The sequence below is a fragment of the Mustela erminea genome, chromosome 7 (assembly GCF_009829155.1).
Source record: "Mustela erminea isolate mMusErm1 chromosome 7, mMusErm1.Pri, whole genome shotgun sequence".
NCBI lineage: Eukaryota > Metazoa > Chordata > Mammalia > Carnivora > Mustelidae > Mustela > Mustela erminea.
This window is the reverse complement of record NC_045620.1, coordinates 67,008,090-67,025,256: the sequence shown is the minus strand read 5'-3', so window position 1 is coordinate 67,025,256 and position 17,167 is coordinate 67,008,090. Positions and strand designations below refer to the sequence as shown.

The 17,167-nt window shown below is 37.4% G+C and overlaps 1 protein-coding gene across 2 annotated transcripts in view; it reads right to left on the bottom strand.

Moving 5' to 3' along the window:
- Window positions 1-17,167, bottom strand: part of VWA3B (von Willebrand factor A domain containing 3B) — a 236,408-nt gene that overhangs the window by 59,181 nt on the left and 160,060 nt on the right. For both annotated transcript variants that reach the window (XM_032351983.1, XM_032351982.1), the window contains exons 17-19: window positions 9,449-9,565; window positions 5,438-5,525; window positions 5,198-5,345 (exon numbers count right to left, since the gene is read on the bottom strand). In XM_032351983.1, coding sequence (XP_032207874.1) covers window positions 5,198-5,345; window positions 5,438-5,525; window positions 9,449-9,565 — 353 coding nt within the window. The remainder of the gene's footprint in view (window positions 1-5,197; window positions 5,346-5,437; window positions 5,526-9,448; window positions 9,566-17,167) is intronic.

Genomic DNA, 17,167 nt, shown 5'->3' with positions numbered 1-17,167 from the left:
TAGTAAGAAAGAGACAACCCATATCTACACGTGTGTAAAAGTCTCTAAGACCTTACCTTTTTTTTTTTTTTTTTTAATTTCTTTTCAGCGTAACAGTATTCATTGTTTTTGCACCACACCCAGTGCTCCATGCAATCTGTGCCCTCTATAATACATACCACCTGGCTCCCCCAATCTCCCACCCTCTGCTCCTCCAAAACCCTCAGGTTGTTTTTCAGAGTCCATAGTCTCTCATGGTTCACCTCCCCTTCCAATTTCCCCCAAATCCCTTCTCCTCTAACTCCCCATGTCCTCCATGCTATTTGTTATGCTCCACAAATAAGTGAAACCATATGATAATGGACTCTCTCTGCTTGACTTATTTCACTCAGCATAATCTCTTCCAGTCCCGTTCATGTTGCTACAAAAGTTGGGTATTCATCCTTTCTGATGGAGGCATAATACTCCATAGTGTATATGGACCACATCTCCCTTATCCATTCGTCGCATCTTGGTTCTTTCCACAGTTTGGTGACCGTGGCCATTGCTGCTATAAACACTGGAGTACAGAGGGCCCTTCTTTTCACTACATCTGTATCTTTGGGGTAAATACCCAAGAGTGAAATTGCAGGGTCATAGGGAAGTTCTATTTTTAATTTCTTGAGGAATCTCCACACTGTTCTCCAAAGTGGATGCACCAACTTGCATTCCCACCAAAAGTGTAAGAGGGTTCCCCTTACTCCACACCCTCTCCAACACACGTTGTTTCCTGTCTTGCTAATTTTGGCCATTCTAATTGGTGTAAGGTGATATCTCAATGTGGTTTTAATTTGAATCTCCCTGATGGCTGGTGATGATGAACATTTTTTCATGTGTCTGATAGCCATTTGTATGTCTTCATTGGAGAAGTGTCTGTTCATATCTTCTGCCCATTTTTTGATATGCTTGTCTGTTTTGTGTGTGTTTAAGTTTGAGTTTGAGAAGTTCTTTATAGATCCTGGATATCAACCTTTTGTCTGTACTGCCATTTGCAAATATCTTCTCCCATTCCGTGGGTTGCCTTTTTGTGTTCACTGTTTCCTTTGCTGTGCAGAAGCTTTTGGTCTTGATGAAGTCCCCAAAGTTTATTTTTGCTTTTGTTTCCTTTGCCTTTGGAGACATATCTTGAAAGAAGTTGCTGGGCTGATATCAAAGAGGCCCAAACATATGGGCCTATGTTCTCCTCTAGGATTCTGATGTATAAGACCTTACGTTTTTTTTGAAGTAGGTTTCACACCAGCATGGAGCCCAACATGGGGCCTGAACTCATGACCCAGAGTTTAAGACCTGAGCTGAGATCAAGAGTCAGACACTGGGGGCACCTGGGTAGCTCAGTGGGTTAAAGCCTCAGCCTTCGGCTCAGGTCGTGGTCCCAGGGTCCTGGGATCGAGCCCCGAATTGGGCTCTCTGCTCAGCAGGGAGCCTGCTTCCTCCTCCCTCTCTATCTCTGCCTGCCTCTCCGCCTACTAGTGATCTCTGCCTGTCAAAGAAAGAAAGAAAGAAAGAGTAGGACACTTAACTGACTGAGCCACCTGGGTGTCCCAAGACCTTAATTTTTAAAAGATGATTTTCATAAAAGATAATTTATAAAAGATAAAATGGAAAACCATATGGTATCACCTCATTTATATTTATTAAAATTGTTATGCATATGTGTATAAATATATATTATTTATGCATACATATATACACATGAGTGTGTGGGTAGAAAAACAATTGGAAAGATAATCACCAAACTACCCAAAGAGTTTTGTTTGTAGATGAGAGTGGCTGAGAGAGAAATTCCCCCATTTTCCTTTAAAGACTTCTATATGGTCATTCCATACTGAGAATTCATATATTACTTAGCAAATAAAAATAAACCAATAATTTAAATTGATTTTTAATAAACCAATAATTAATTAAAATTAGGTTCCCTTTATATTTCACCATTTTATCATTTGTTATAGGTCTGTTCTCTTAACTTTTTTTTTTTTGTCAGCATAACATTAATATATATTCAGTTCAAAGTACTACAACAAAAACAGAACCCCCAGGGCACTTGGGTGGCTCAGTGGGTTAAGCCTCTGCTTTCAGCTCTGGTCATAATCTTGGGGTCCTGGGATGGAGCCCCGCATCAGTCTCCCTGCTCAGCGGGAGCCTGCTTCTCCCGCCCCCGCCTGCCTCTCTGCCTACTTGTGATCTCTGTCAAATAAATAAATAAAATCTTTTTTAAAAAACCAACAAAGCAAAAACAGAACCCCCAAGTCCCCAATAATCTCACAACTCAGATAAACACTATTCACATTTTGGTAAAAAGAGAAAAGGAGGGAGAAAGAGTGCTATGTCTACATCATATATATTATGTAACCAAATTTATATACTATAAATGTGGAGGTTTGTACCTGATTTTTTTCATTTAACATTAATTGTATTGAGAGCTTTTCCCTATGTCATCCTTTACAGAAACATGACATTTAATGAAAGTATGACACTCCCCAATACAGATAGACCCTGTAGACATTTAGGTTGCTTTCAGCATTCTCAATGTTAGATATAAGGCAGCACTAACTATTCTTTGAATATATGTATCAGTGTTTCTGATTATGAAATACCTACATATGGATTCACTGGAGGAGAGACTGTATGCTCTTAACACCTGAGTGTACTGCCAAGGATAGGCCAATATATACTCCCACTAGCAGGATATAAAAGTTCTCATTTTATCCTAATTTTGCCATCACTGTTCATTAGTATTTGTGTTTGTTTATTAGTATTTTTTAACCTTACAAATATGACGGTCGTGGTGGGGTAGATGTCTAACTGGTTTTTCAGCTTGCATTTTTTCTCAGTGCATATATTTGGTTACCAGGTAAGAAATATTTGTGTATGGGGTTTTGATTTTTTTAATTTATCCCCTTAGATTTTCCAATGAGGTATTTATTCTTTCATCATTTGGGCACATGTACATGTATGTTGTTCTGTGAACAGAACACTGATTCATACACACACACACACACACACACACACACACACACTGATATGGATGCACACACAAAAACATATTTAAGACATTACTCTTGTAACTCTTTGTTGTATATGTTGCAAATATTTTTCTGAGCTCTGTCTTCATTTTATTTATATGCTTTTATGCAGTAGAACATTTTTCTGTATTTGATCCATAAATCTTTCCTTTATGGTTTCTTCCTTTGATTTTATGTTTGTACTTCCATACCCTATCATATTTGTTTTTTGAAAAATTTATTTTTCCATGTTTTAGGTTGTTGGAAGGCTTAGAAGGAGACATGAGAAGCACAAGAAAATTCTACTTCTTGGCAGAATTCACTAAATACATCTTATTCCAAATAAAGCTGAAGAATATTAATAAAATAAGTGCACAGAATAGGAAAACCTGCCACCAAACTTCCTAGAAGAAATCAATCAGTGTTCAGTTTCTCTCTGCTGCTTCTGGAAGAAGTCAAGTTCAAGTGATACATTGTTATCTGACTAATCAGGTTAGAGTTCACTGGAAATACAAATAGAACCTGCCAGTCACAAGGTCTCACCCAGGGACAGAACCACTCACCATGAAGCAAAGTCAACAGGAAAATAGCATCAGTCACACACAACCTCCAGAGCAAAAATCACTGGTCGTGCACATGTTGAACTCCAGCAGTGTGATGTTTTCAATGTGACTAAGAGAAAAAAATTCACCAATTCCTCTGCTTTTTCCAAATACATCAAGACCAGTTAGACAAAACCTTTTTAAAAAAAGATTTCCTGCCTCTGATTTTTTTCAATTTTTTATGGAAAATCAGAACTATATAAAAAAGTAGACAAAATAGTAGAAGGAGCTTCCCCGATTCAATATTCTTATCATGCAAATTTAACAGTTACCAACTCATGGCCAATCTTCTTTTATCTATTCCTTTCCTCCCCCAACAACTCCCACCATCCCAGTGATTTGGAAGCAAATCCCAAACACCCTATATTTCTTCTGTAACCATTTCAGGATGAGATAAGTTCTTTTAAGGACACTATTTCCATTTAGCAAATATAAAGCCTGATATGTTTCTTTTTTTTTTTTTTTCCTCTTAAACCAAGCATTTTATTACTTTTTTTTTAGCCTGATATGTTTCTATTTAAATCATTAGCTGTCACTGTATATGCCCAGAAGCACTGGGGTTCGATCCTCATATCTTTGTTTTTTGTGTGTTCCTCATTCTTGAACAGTCTGGCTGCTCCACTGAATCTGTTCTTGCTAAGGGCAAGGACTTTCTATTTGCCCAATTCAAGGGAAACTTTTCAGTATTTATTTAGCTTTCCTCCACATTTAACCCTATTATGCCCTCCCACTGCATTTTCCCCTTCTAAGACATGACTGTCATTCTCCTATGGTTCTCTCTGGCTCTAGTTCACTCTCAGTCTCTCTCAAGTTCCCTCTTTCTCTCTTTGCCTCTTCTTCTCTCTTGCTCCCTCCCTCTTTCTCTTTGTGACATTTTCCTTTGGAGACTTTTATGATAGAAAGATGCCAATGGTGTTGCCTGCGTGGCTCCATCAGCTAAGAGGGCCAGCTCCTGGTTTCAGCTCAGGTCCTGACTTCATGGGTCCATGACAATCAGCCTCATGTTAAGCTATGAGCTCAGCAGGGAATCTGCTTGAGATTCTCACCCTCTGCCCTCCCCCCACTCATGCAGGCATGTACAAGCTTTCTCTCTCTCAATAAATAAATCTTAGGGGGAAAAAAAGGTGCCACTATATTTAACAAGAGAAGGTAAGCAAAGGGAGGACACTGTGTCTCCCAAGTTCTCAAGGACACTTACCTTAAGAAGAGAAGGTAAGCAAAGGAAGGACAGACACTGTGTCTCCCAAGTTCTCCCCTGTCCTCTGAAACTAGATGATGTTCACTCACAACTCATGACTCTGAGAAGCTTTTCAGACATTTTTGCTGCTCCACATTGCCACCCACCAGCAACAAGCTGTAAATGACCAACCCAGCAAGGGCCAATTTCTTCTAAGCTTAAAAATAAAACTTCTTAAGAGCATTTCTCTCTCCTTTTTACTATCTTTAAAATAATTTTCTTTTTAATGGCTGAAATACATTTCTGTTACAACTATCCAAGACCAAAGTGGACTACATTTTATTTGAGCTGGAAATGAAAAATATGTCAGGCAGGGACAGACAGAAAACCAGTCTTACCTCATCAAAGACCTTGGAAACAACATGTTTGTCCAGAATGGGAACATAGGTGGGGATGTGAGGGACCGCTGTCATGGACAAGGCATCCATGATGGTGAGTTTCTTGGCAACCAAGCTATGGGTCTTGAGCCAATCTTCTGAAGACATACTTGAAGAAATAAGAAGACACAATATGATGCTTTAAAGCTTGTAATAAACACAACCATAACAAAGCTTCCCTGGTAAAATTGGGGTACTCACTCTTGATCATGAACCTGTTTTCCTTCTCGACTCACTCTCCCTAATGACTTGCCATCTAGGTACTCATTTGTCAGCAGGATGCTTATTTCTGTGGAAGGAGAAATGACGGTTGTATAATTTCCGAATATATGGGTTTTTTAAAAGTCAAAATGCAAAAGGATCATACTTATCTCTCATTTCGGTTGTGACTGATGATTAATAAATGGACTATATTTCAGAGAAACCTGACTGTCATAGGAGGTTCTCTGGCAAAATTCATTTGCAATTACACTAAAGACCAATAAATAGATGAATATGGCCCTATCAGTGTTTTGTTTATCTACTTCATCCCATATCCACTGAGATCCCTCTCCATGGAAGAATGAGACATTCATGCCCTCATTCCCTAGAAAACACATTTTTATTTTATTTATTTATTTATAACTCAAGAAACATCACATCAAAGTTGTTTTATTAGTTTTTCACAGTGGTGGTATTACAAATATAATTCTGCTAATTCTTTTTTTTTAATTTAGAGGAACTTTTATTTCTTTTTTTTAAATTTATTTTTTATTTATTTTTGGCATAACAGTATTCATTATTTTTCCACCACACCCAGTGCTCCATGCAATCCGTGCCCTTTATAATACCCACCACCTGGTACCCCAACCTCCCACCCACCCGCCACTTCAAAACCCTCAGATTGTTTTTCAGAGTCCATAGTCTCTCATGGTTCACCTCCCCTTCCAATTTCCCCCAACTCCCTTCTCCTCTAACTCCCCATGTCCTCCATGCTATTTGTTATGCTCCACAAATAAGTGAAACCATATGATAATTGACTCTCTCTGCTTGACTCATTTCACTCAGCATAATCTCTTTCAGTCCCATCCATGTTGCTACAAAAGTTGGGTATTCATCCTTTCTGATGGAGGCATAATACTCCATAGTGTATAGGGACCACATCTTCCTTATCTATTTGTCCGTTGAAGGGCATCTTGGTTCTTTCCACAGTTTGGCGACCGTGGCCAATGCTGCTATAAACATTGGGGTACAGATAGCCTTTCTTTTCACTACATCTGTATCTTTGGGGTAAATACCCAAGAGTGCAATTGCAGGGTCATAGGGAAGTTCTATTTTTAATTTCTTGAGGAATCTCCACACTGTTCTCCAAAGAGGCTGCACCAACTTGCATTCCCACCAACAGGGGAAGAGGGTTCCCCTTTCTCCACATCCCCTCCAACACATGTTGTTTTGGCCATTCTAACTGGTGTAAGGTGATGTCTCAATGTGGTTTTAATTTGAATCTCCCTGATGGCTAGTGATGAGGAACATTTTTTCATGTGTCTGATAGCCATTTGTATGTCTTCATTGGAGAAGTGTCTGTTCATATCTTCTGCCCATTTTTTGATATGGTTGTCTGTTTTGTGCATGTTGAGTTTGAGGAGTTCATTATTCCTGGATATCAACCTTTTGCCTGTACTGTCATTTGCAAATATCTTCTCCCATTCCATGGGTTGCCTCTTTGTTTTTTTGACTGCTTAACGCTTCAAAGTATAGGGATAGAGGGAACATTCCTGAACTTCATCAAATCTATCTATGAAAGACCCACAGCAAATATCATCCTCAATGGGAAAAAGCTTGCAGCCTTCCCGTTGAGATCAGGAACACGACAAGGATGCCCACTCTCACCACTCTTGTTCAACATAGTTTTAGAAGTCCTAGCAACAGCAATCAGACAACAAAGAGAAATAAAAGGTATCCAAATTGGCAATGAAGAAGTCAAACTCTCTCTTTTCGCAGATGACATGATTCTTTATATGGAAAACCCAAAAGACTCCACCCCCAAACTACTAGAACTCACACAGCAATTCAGCAACGTGGCAGGATACAAAGTCAATGTACAGAAATCAGTGGCTTTCTTATACACTAACAATGAAAATACAGAAAGGGAAATTAGAGAATCATTTCCATTTACTATAGTACCAAGAACCATAAGATACCTGGGAATAAACCTAACCAAAGAGGTAAAGGATCTGTATTCGAGGAACTACAGAACACTCATGAAAGAAATTGAAGAAGACACAAAAAGATGGAAGACCATTCCATGCTCTTGGATAGGAAGAATAAACATTGTTAAAACGTCTATACTGCCTAGAGCAATCTATACTTTTAATGCCATTCCGATCAAAATTCCACCAGTATTCTTCATAGAGCTGGAGCAAATAATACAAAAATTTGTATGGAACCAGAAGAGACCCTGAATCGCTAAGGAAATGGTGAAAAACAAAAATAAAACTAGGGGCATCACGCTACCTGATTTCAAGCTTTACTACAAAGCTGTGATCACGAAGACAGCATGGTACTGGCATAAAAACAGACACACAGACCAGTGGAACAGAGTAGAGAGCCCAGATATGGACCCTCAACTCTATGGTCAAATCGTCTTCGACAAAACGGGAAAAAATATACAGTGGAAAAAAGACAGTCTCTTCAATAAATGGTGCTGGGAAAACTGGGCAGCTATATGTAGAAGAATGAAACTTGACCATTCTCTTACACCATACACAAAGATAAACTCAAAATGAATAAAAGACCTCAATGTGAGACAGGAATCCATCAGAATCCTAGAGGAAAATATAGGCAGTAATCTCTTCGATATCAGCCACAGCAACTTCTTTCAAGATATGTCTCCCACAAAAGCGAAAATAAACTTTTGGGACTTCATCAAAATAAAAAGAAAACACCTTTTTTAAATGTTAAATTTGCAAATGCCATTAACCAATGATTGTTCAATGTTGCCCTCATTGGACTCCTCCAAATTATACAAAAGAACCTTGATCAACATTTTAGTTTCTGAGAGTTTGCTCTGTAGTTCTTCCACTCTGTCTGGAAAACCAAAATCCCTACCAGATCCTGTTTAGTTATAGATACATAATTCAAATCAATGTTTCGGATTTTTAATATATATCCTTATAAAAACTTGGACTTACAAATGAAAGGAAATATTAGCTAGTTGAATTGGCAGCATCTAGAAGGAGGCGTGTTTGGGAGTGACTTGGTTAAACATCTAAGAAATCATACTCTACTCATCATAAGATGAGCCCTTTAAAAACCACGCATATAGCAGACCTAGGGACTATGACAGGTTAATTGAAACAGAGGAAAAGACATCATAATGATCAGTGCTAAAGAACAAGAGGTTAGATTCAGCTATGGATGGAGGGTACACTTGTCACTCAGTCCCTCTTCCTACGTAGGGGATTGATCGTGTGTATCTGTGTCATTAATTTGATTTACTAGTTATCAGCAATTTGAAATATAGGGGAAAGTCCTACAGGAATTAAACTCTTAGAAATTTACTATTTTAAGAATAAAGTTTTTTTCTTATAATAAAATCTGCGTGGAAAAGTCATATTCTCCTCACAATTTATCCCCAAAAGGCTGACAATATGGACCAGCTGACACCCCCTGTGAATGAAGGGAAGAAAATAAAAGCTTCTTCTTCTTCTTCTTCTTCTTCTTTTTTTTTTTTATAAGATTTTACTTATTTATTTAACAGAGAGAGAGAGTGAGCACAAGTAGGGGTTGCAGTAGGCAGAGGGAGAAGCCCAATATGGGGCTCAATCCCAGGACCTTGGGATCATGACCTGAGCCAAAGGCAGATGCTTAATTGACTAAGCCACCCAGGTACCGCAGAAGGGAAGAAAATTAGCCAGCTGTGAAGTATTAGATTTTCAAGTTCAAAACATGCAGTGGCAGCGAGGACTATACGAACACCAGAGTTATGTGAGTCACTTATATATTAAACATCCAGGCACAGTAATTGCAAATCTCAGCCTAAGAAAATCTAGTTCCTTACAGCAGACAGAGATGATTTACAAGGAGTCCCTGAATAGGAAGCAATCGTTACCCACTTAAAAATGATTTGTTTCCCCCAAAATGTATCTATACCCAGGTTTTTAGGAGCAGACACACTGGGCAAAGGGAGGCTGGCCTGTGCTTCCTGATATAGAGAGACCCTCTCTGGCTTACCTCTGTCACTTGGAGTGTTCCAGCTGCTGGAAGTAGAAAGGCCGTCGGTCCTTTCACTGCAAGCTGAGCTCTTGAGGCTGGACATCTGGCTTCTGAGAAGGCTGGTTTTGGTTGATTCTGTTGGTAGCAAAGGGAAAGGGGTTAAAGGAACTTGGGACAAAATGAGAGACTTTAATAGATGCACCTAATTCCTTGGATCCTTAGAAAAAGAATGCAGGTTCCAAACCTCAGAGGACAGTTCTGCCACCAATTAAATGCTGCCATAAATGTTTGTTCCACTTATCTGAGCTCAAGCTCTACCCCTCTTCAAGAGAGATCTACTTCCAAGCTCATTCAAGTTGTGGGTAGAACTCATCTCCTTGCAGCTGTGCAACGAGGTCCCTCTATTCTCACTGACAGTCAGGGGGCTTCTCAGCTCCTGAAGCACTCACATGACTACTCAGTGGTCCCTCCATCTTTAAGCCAGCCATGACACACTGAATTTCTCTTGTGCTTCAAGTTTCTCTTTCTTTTCTGTCACTGGCTGGAAAAATCTCCTCCTTTTAAGAGCTCAAGTGAGTATACTGGGCTCTCCTAGACAACCTTGACTTCAGGTCAATGTAAGGTAATCCTAGGAGTCATGCCTCACCATATTCACAGACTGCAGTCCTTTGCTAGCAAATCAGTACTTTTCAAATATTGACATTTAATTTGTGCATTATACAGAAGGTAATGAGCTTATATCAAGACACCTTGATTATTTTTATATGCGATTATGGAAACCACATTAATTATAAATGTGATCTGTACTTCACAATTTGGAGGTACAAGTACCAAGGCTTTATATAGTATTCGTGAATGTGATGTGTCCTTGTTTTCAACAAGAAGGAACTTAGCCTCTCCTATAAGAAACTAGATAATTAGACTGAAGTTGAACTAATAATCTACAAACTATCTTTTTCACAGGAAGTTAATACCCGTGGTCTCTGTACATAAAGATAGGACTGTGTTAAGTGTTATTCATTATTTTTCTAGGCAACAACAGGGTGAATCCTGTGTCTTGATTGCGTCTGTAACCAGGAATTAAGAAAGATAAATTTCATTGGGATCTATGTCTGTGAGTAAAAGAGATAAATGATCCACATAGGAGATAAATGATCCACAGAGGAGAGCTGAACTCCACAGTCCACCTTGACCAAAATCATTAGGCAAGACAACAAGTGAGCCAAAATGAAAATAATATTTAGCTCCCGAAGTCTCCAAAAATAAAAACTGTATTATTTCCAAACTCTGAAAATAATGAATAAAAACATATTTATCTGGCAGTGGATTAAAGCACTTAACTACTCCCCAAATTCAGTAGTCAGTCACTACATTTCATTTCATTACTTTTCCATGTTAAAAATTAAAACAGAATAAAGCCTATCAATAGCAACAACCCCAAATCTAAGTGAAATGGTAGAAGTGACAAAAGGCCATTACACAATGTTTAGGACAAGTAGCAAGTAGCCTTTCTAGCAAAACTCTGGTTTTACTGGAATGGGCAGGTGGGCTACACAGGTGGCATGGTATAGGAAGCCACTGTGTTCACATGAGCCTAAAACATTCCTCCCTTGTACAGAGATACCAGAACAAGTGGACAGATCATGCAAGATTGATCCAGCTATGGCAAGTGGCCCATACCAGGAAGCCCCTTGGCTTATATAGGTTCAAGGCTCTCTTCCCTTGCCTAGAGACAAAACAACACTCAAAAGATAGTAGTGGGGAAGCTACCACAATTTTTCCCCACTGAAAGACATCTAGCCTCCTGGCCTGAGGAAACTCCTGCTGTTCCCTCAGGCAGCACCAGCAGGGACCAGCTGTAGCCCCACGAACACCAGCAAACCAAGCACCAAAATAATATCACAAAAGGCTGTGAAAATTAAATAACCATTGGAACCACAGACCAGAGAAACAGGCCAGGGTCTATGTGCTAACTTTAAACAGGGCAACTACTTCCTAAAATAAAAGATCTGAATAGGATCTAGAGTCCCTTACATAATAGACAAATGTTCAGGATACTATAAAAAATTACCCATTATAGCAAGAACCATGAAAATCACACCTTAAATGAGAAAGACAATCAAATGATGCCAACAGAATGAATAATGAATCAGAAGTTGGGATTATCTCTGAAAAACAATCTGAGGGGTTTGAATTGGTGGGGGGGTGGGAGGTTGGGGTACCAGGTGGTGGGTATTATAGAGGGCACGGATTGCATGGAGCACTGGGTGTGGTGAAAAAATAATGAATACTGTTATGCTGAAAATAAATAAATTCAAATAAATAAATAAATAAAATCTTTAAAAAATAAATAAAAAAAAGAATTTGGGATTATCTGATAAGGATTTCAAAGAAGCTGTCATAAAAATGCTTCAAAAATTAATTACAAATTCTCTTGAAACAAATGATCAAATAGAAAATCTCAGCTAAGAAATAAAAGCTATAAAACAAAAGCTATAAAAGTTCCAAGTGGAAATTGTAGAACTAAAAAATAAAATAACAAATAAAAACTTGTTAGATGGGCTCAGAAGTAGAGCAGAGATGACAGAGGATAGTATCAGAGAACTTGAGGACAGACAGAACAATACAATTCAGCTAATTTTAACAGCAGAGAAAAAAATATTGACAAAAGATAAACAGAGACTCAGGGACCTGTAGGACAATAACAAAACATCCAACATTCATATCATCAAGGTCTCAAAAGGACAGGGAGACAGAAAGTAGAACAGAGAGACTTTCTGAAGAAATAGTAGATGAAAACTTTCCAAATTTGGTGAAAGACACAATGTTCAGATTCAAGAAGCTGAACAAACACCAAACAGAATGAACCCAAGGAAACCCATGCCAAGATGCATTACAGTTAAATACTTAAATATCAGAGATAAAGGAAAAAATCTTGAATGTAGCCAGAGAAAAAAGACACATTACCTAAGAAACCACCAGTTTGAATGACAGAAAATTTCACATTTAAAACATAGGAAACCCCAAAGAGAGGCTTCACTGTTTTTCAACCACAAAAAGGAAAGAACAATTGACTGCAAATTCTGAATGTAAAATCATCCAATCATCTTTCAGGAATTAAGAAAAAATAAAACCATTACTACACATGTTAAAAACAAAACAAAACGAACTTTGGCTAGCAGCAGACTGATCCTTAGAAATGACTGAAACAGACATTATAACACCACCTGATACTCAAGATAATGGTATTTAAACCTGGGGAATAAAAAATTTTACATTTTCTAAATTGAAGTAAGATTTCCACACTCACATGAAGTGGTAAAATGCTGACACCAGGAGACTTTTTTTTTTTTTAATTAATTAATTAATTTATTTATTTATTTTTTAATTTCCAGCATAACAGTATTCATTATTTTTGCACCACACCCCGTGCTCCATGCAATCCGTGCCCTCTATAATACCCACCACCTGGTACCCCAACCTCCCACCCCCCGTCCCTTCAAAACCCTCAGATTGTTTTTCAGAGTCCATAGTCTCTCATGGTTCACCTCCCCTTCCAATTTCCCCCAACTCCCTTCACCAGGAGACTTTTTAAAAGTCACTTACATATACTATCATACTTAGAGAAACAATTATAAAAGTCATACAAAGAAAGAAATTTTTTAAAAACTACAAGTAAACCAAGACAGAATTGTAAAAAATGTTCAAGTAACCTGAAGGAAGGCAAGAAAAAAGAAAGTGGAACAAGACCAATGAAAATAAATAGAAAATAATAAAATAATGAAGTAAGTGCTTAACATATCAATTATTACTTTAAATATAAATAGTCTAATACTAATCAAAAAACATACTGGCAGAGTGGATAAAAGGCTATCAAACTATATGCTACTTACAAGAAATTTACTTTTTAAAAACAAGATTTATTTATTTGAGAGAGAGAGAGAGAGCACATGCTTGTGTGAGCACAGGTGGGGAGAGGCAAAGAAAGAGGGAGAGAAAGTCTTAACCAGACTCTGAGCTGAGTGTGAAGCCCAACAACAGGGCTCAAACCCATGACCTCTAGATCATAACTGAGCCAAAACCAAAAGTTGAATGCTCAACCAACTGTGCCATTCAGTACCCCAAGGAATGTACTCTAAGTATAACACTGGTAGACTGCAAGTAAAAGGATGGAGAATTAAGGAGGCCATGTGTTGTGATCAGTACTGGGTGTTATACACAGCTAATGAATCACTGAACACTCCATCAAAAACTAATGATGTACTGTATGGTGACTAACATAATATTAAAAAAAAATTAATGATGTACTATATGTTGGCTACCTGAACATAATAATAAAAAACTGATCCCAACTAACTTAAAAGAATTGAAATCAACATAGTGTGTTCGATGACCATAGTGGAATCAAACTGGAAAGTGATTATAGAAAGACAACGCAAAAAACTTTAAACATAGAATTAAACAATACTTTTATAAATAATCCATGGGTTAAAGAGGAAGACTTAAAGGAAAGAAACACACTTAGAACTGAATGAAAACAAAAACACAACAAATCAAAATATGTGAGATGCAGCTAAGACAGTGCTGGAAGGGAAATTCTTTTTTTAAGGTTTTATTTATTTATTTATTTGACAGCAAGAGACAGGTCACAAGTAGGCAGAGAGGCAGGCAGAGAGAGAGGGGGAAGCAGGTTCCCTGCTGAGCAGAGAGCCCAGTGTGGGGATTGATCCCAGGACCCTTAGATCATGACCTGAGCCGAAGGCAGAGGCTTAATCCACTGAGCCACACAGGTGTCCTGGAAGAGAAATTTTTGCACAAATGCTTATGTTGGAAATGAGGAAGTATCTCAAATCAATGGTAAGTTCCTAACTCAAGAAATTAGAAAAAGAAGAACAAAATAAAACTAAAGCAGGCAGAGGGAAGAAACAATAAAGAGCAGAAAGTGACGAAACTGAAAATAAAATATCAGAGATAATCAATTAGATAAAACTGGTTTTTAGGGGGAGGATGCACCAATAGATCTGATTAAACCTCTAACAAGACTGAAAAAGAGAGAATGAGAGAGAAAATGAAAGAGAAAGGACAGAGCATTAATATCAGAAACAACACAGTGCACATCACTATAGATCTTGCAGTCATTAAAAAGGTAATAAAGGCATACAATAAATACCTTTGCACTGACAAGTTCACAACTTAGGAAAAATAGACCACTTCCTTAGAACTACCAATTGCCAAAATTCAACTAACATAATGGATTGCATGGAGCACTGGGTGTGGTGCAAAAATAATGAATACTGTTATGCTGAAAATAAAAAATAAATTTAAAAAATTTAAAAAAAAACAAAATAAACATTAATAGCCCTAAAACCATCTTTTTCAAATTAAATTCTTAATAAAGAAGTCCTGGGAAAAAAATCTCCAGGCCCAAATGACTCCATGATAATTTTATCAAATATTAAAAAATGAATTATACCAATTTCTTCCAGGAACAAAAGAGAAGGGACAAGTTCTCAACACATTTGAGGAGGATAATATTAACCTGATACCAACCAGACAAAAACAGTGTTAAGAATTGCATCACTATATTGTACACTTGAAACGAATATAATATTGGGGTCAACTGCACTCAAGTTATTAAAAAATTTAAGTAACTGTGATGAAAAAGAAGCAAAACAATAGAAACAGACTCATAAATACAGAGAACAATCTGGTGGTTGCCAGAGGGGAATGGTGTAGGGCAGGAAGGAAATAAGGGAAAAGGATTAAAAGGTACAAACTTCCAGTTATAAAATAAATAATACAGGTGATACAATGTGCAGCACAGGGCATGTGGTTAACAGTAATTAACAACTTCATATGGTGAGATAGTAGCTAGATTTATTGTGGTCATTTTGTGATGGTGACTTTGTGATGTATATAAATGTGAAATCACTATAGTGTACACCTAAAGCTAATATGGTAATATATATCACCTACACATCAATTAAAAAATGGAAAAACAGAACTAATAAAAAAGAAAAACTACAGACCAATATCTTTCATGTACTTAGAAGATATAAAACCCACAATGGAGTATTAGCAAACCAAATCCAGCAAGGTATTAAAGAGTTATACGTGGAGAAAATATGGAAGTAGAAAATATTCCAGACACACAAGGTTGATTAAAATTGTTAATCAACAATGATTGATTAAAGAAGAAAAATCATGTATCAATTAATTCAGCAAAAGCATTTGACAAAACTCAGCACCCATCCATGATAAAAACTCTCAGAAAATTAAAAAAGAGGGAACATCATTAACCTGATAAAAAGTATCTACAGATAAAGAATATCTACAGTTAGTATCATTCACACTGGTGCAAGACTGAATATGTTTTCTCCTGAGACTAGGAAAAAGGCCAGAATGCCCACTCTTACCACTCTTATTCAACATAGTCCTAAGAAGTTCTAACTTCTGCAATAGGCAAGAAAAAGAAATAAAGCCACAGAGATTGGAAAGGAAGATAAAACTGTCCCTGTTTGTAGATGATATATAGTCTATGCAGAAAATGGCAAGAAATCCACAAGTACATATCACACACTCACAAACACACACACGTGCGCACGTGCACACACACACACCCACACCCACACACAACATTCCTAGAACTATTGAGTTCAGTAAAGTTGCCAGTTATAGGATCCACGCACAAAATCAATTGCATTTTGACAAACTAACGAACATAATGAACTAATGAACAAATGGAAACCTATATTAAAAAGCAAATACCATTTACCATCACTCCAAATACAATGAAATAATTAGGTGTATACTTAATTAAACATGTACAGGATCTCTAAGCTGGAAATTACAAAATAAGACATCAAAGAAGACCTAAATGTATTGTCATATTCATGAGTTCTGTTCACAGACTGGATGAATCAACATCATAAAGATGTGAGTTGTCCCCAGATCAATCTATAGATTCAGTGCAATTCCTGTCAAAATCCTAGAAAGGTTTCCTCTACATAAATAACCACATTCTAAAATTTAAACAAAATTTCAGACCCCCAAAAATAGCTAAAATATTTTTTCAAAAGAAAAGTAAATGTGGAGGAACCCTGGCGCTTGATAATAAGGTATTAGCAACATTAATCAAGATATTGTGGTATTGGTGGAGAGAGAGATACAAAGATCAATAGATGGGGCGCCTGGGTGGCTCAGTGGGTTAAAGCCTCTGCTTTCGGCTCAGGTCATGATCCCAGGGTCCTGGAATCGAGCCCCGCATCGGGCTCTCTGCTCAGCAGGGAGCCTGCTTCCTCCTCTCTCTCTGCCTGCCTCTCTGCCTACTTGTGATCTCTGTCTGTCAAATAAATAAATAAAATCTTAAAAAAAAAAGATCAATAGAATAGAAGATTTAGATTTAATCCACACAGATATAACTAGCTGATTTTTGGCAAACATACAAAATTAAATGTATAAGTATAGCCTTCTTAACAAATGGTGTTAGAGTAACAACTATAGGGAAAAAAAAATCTCCAAGTAAAAGCTGCATTTTATTAAAAAAAAAAAACTATAAAAACCCAACCTAACTATATGACTAAAGGAGCTGGAAAGAGGAGAAAAAAGTCCAAAGCCAGTTAAAGGAAGGAAATAAAGATTAGATCAAAAATAAAGGAAATACAGACCAAAAATAGAACAGATTAATAAAACCAGGAGCTGGTTCTTTGAAAAGATCAACAAAAATTGGTAACGCTT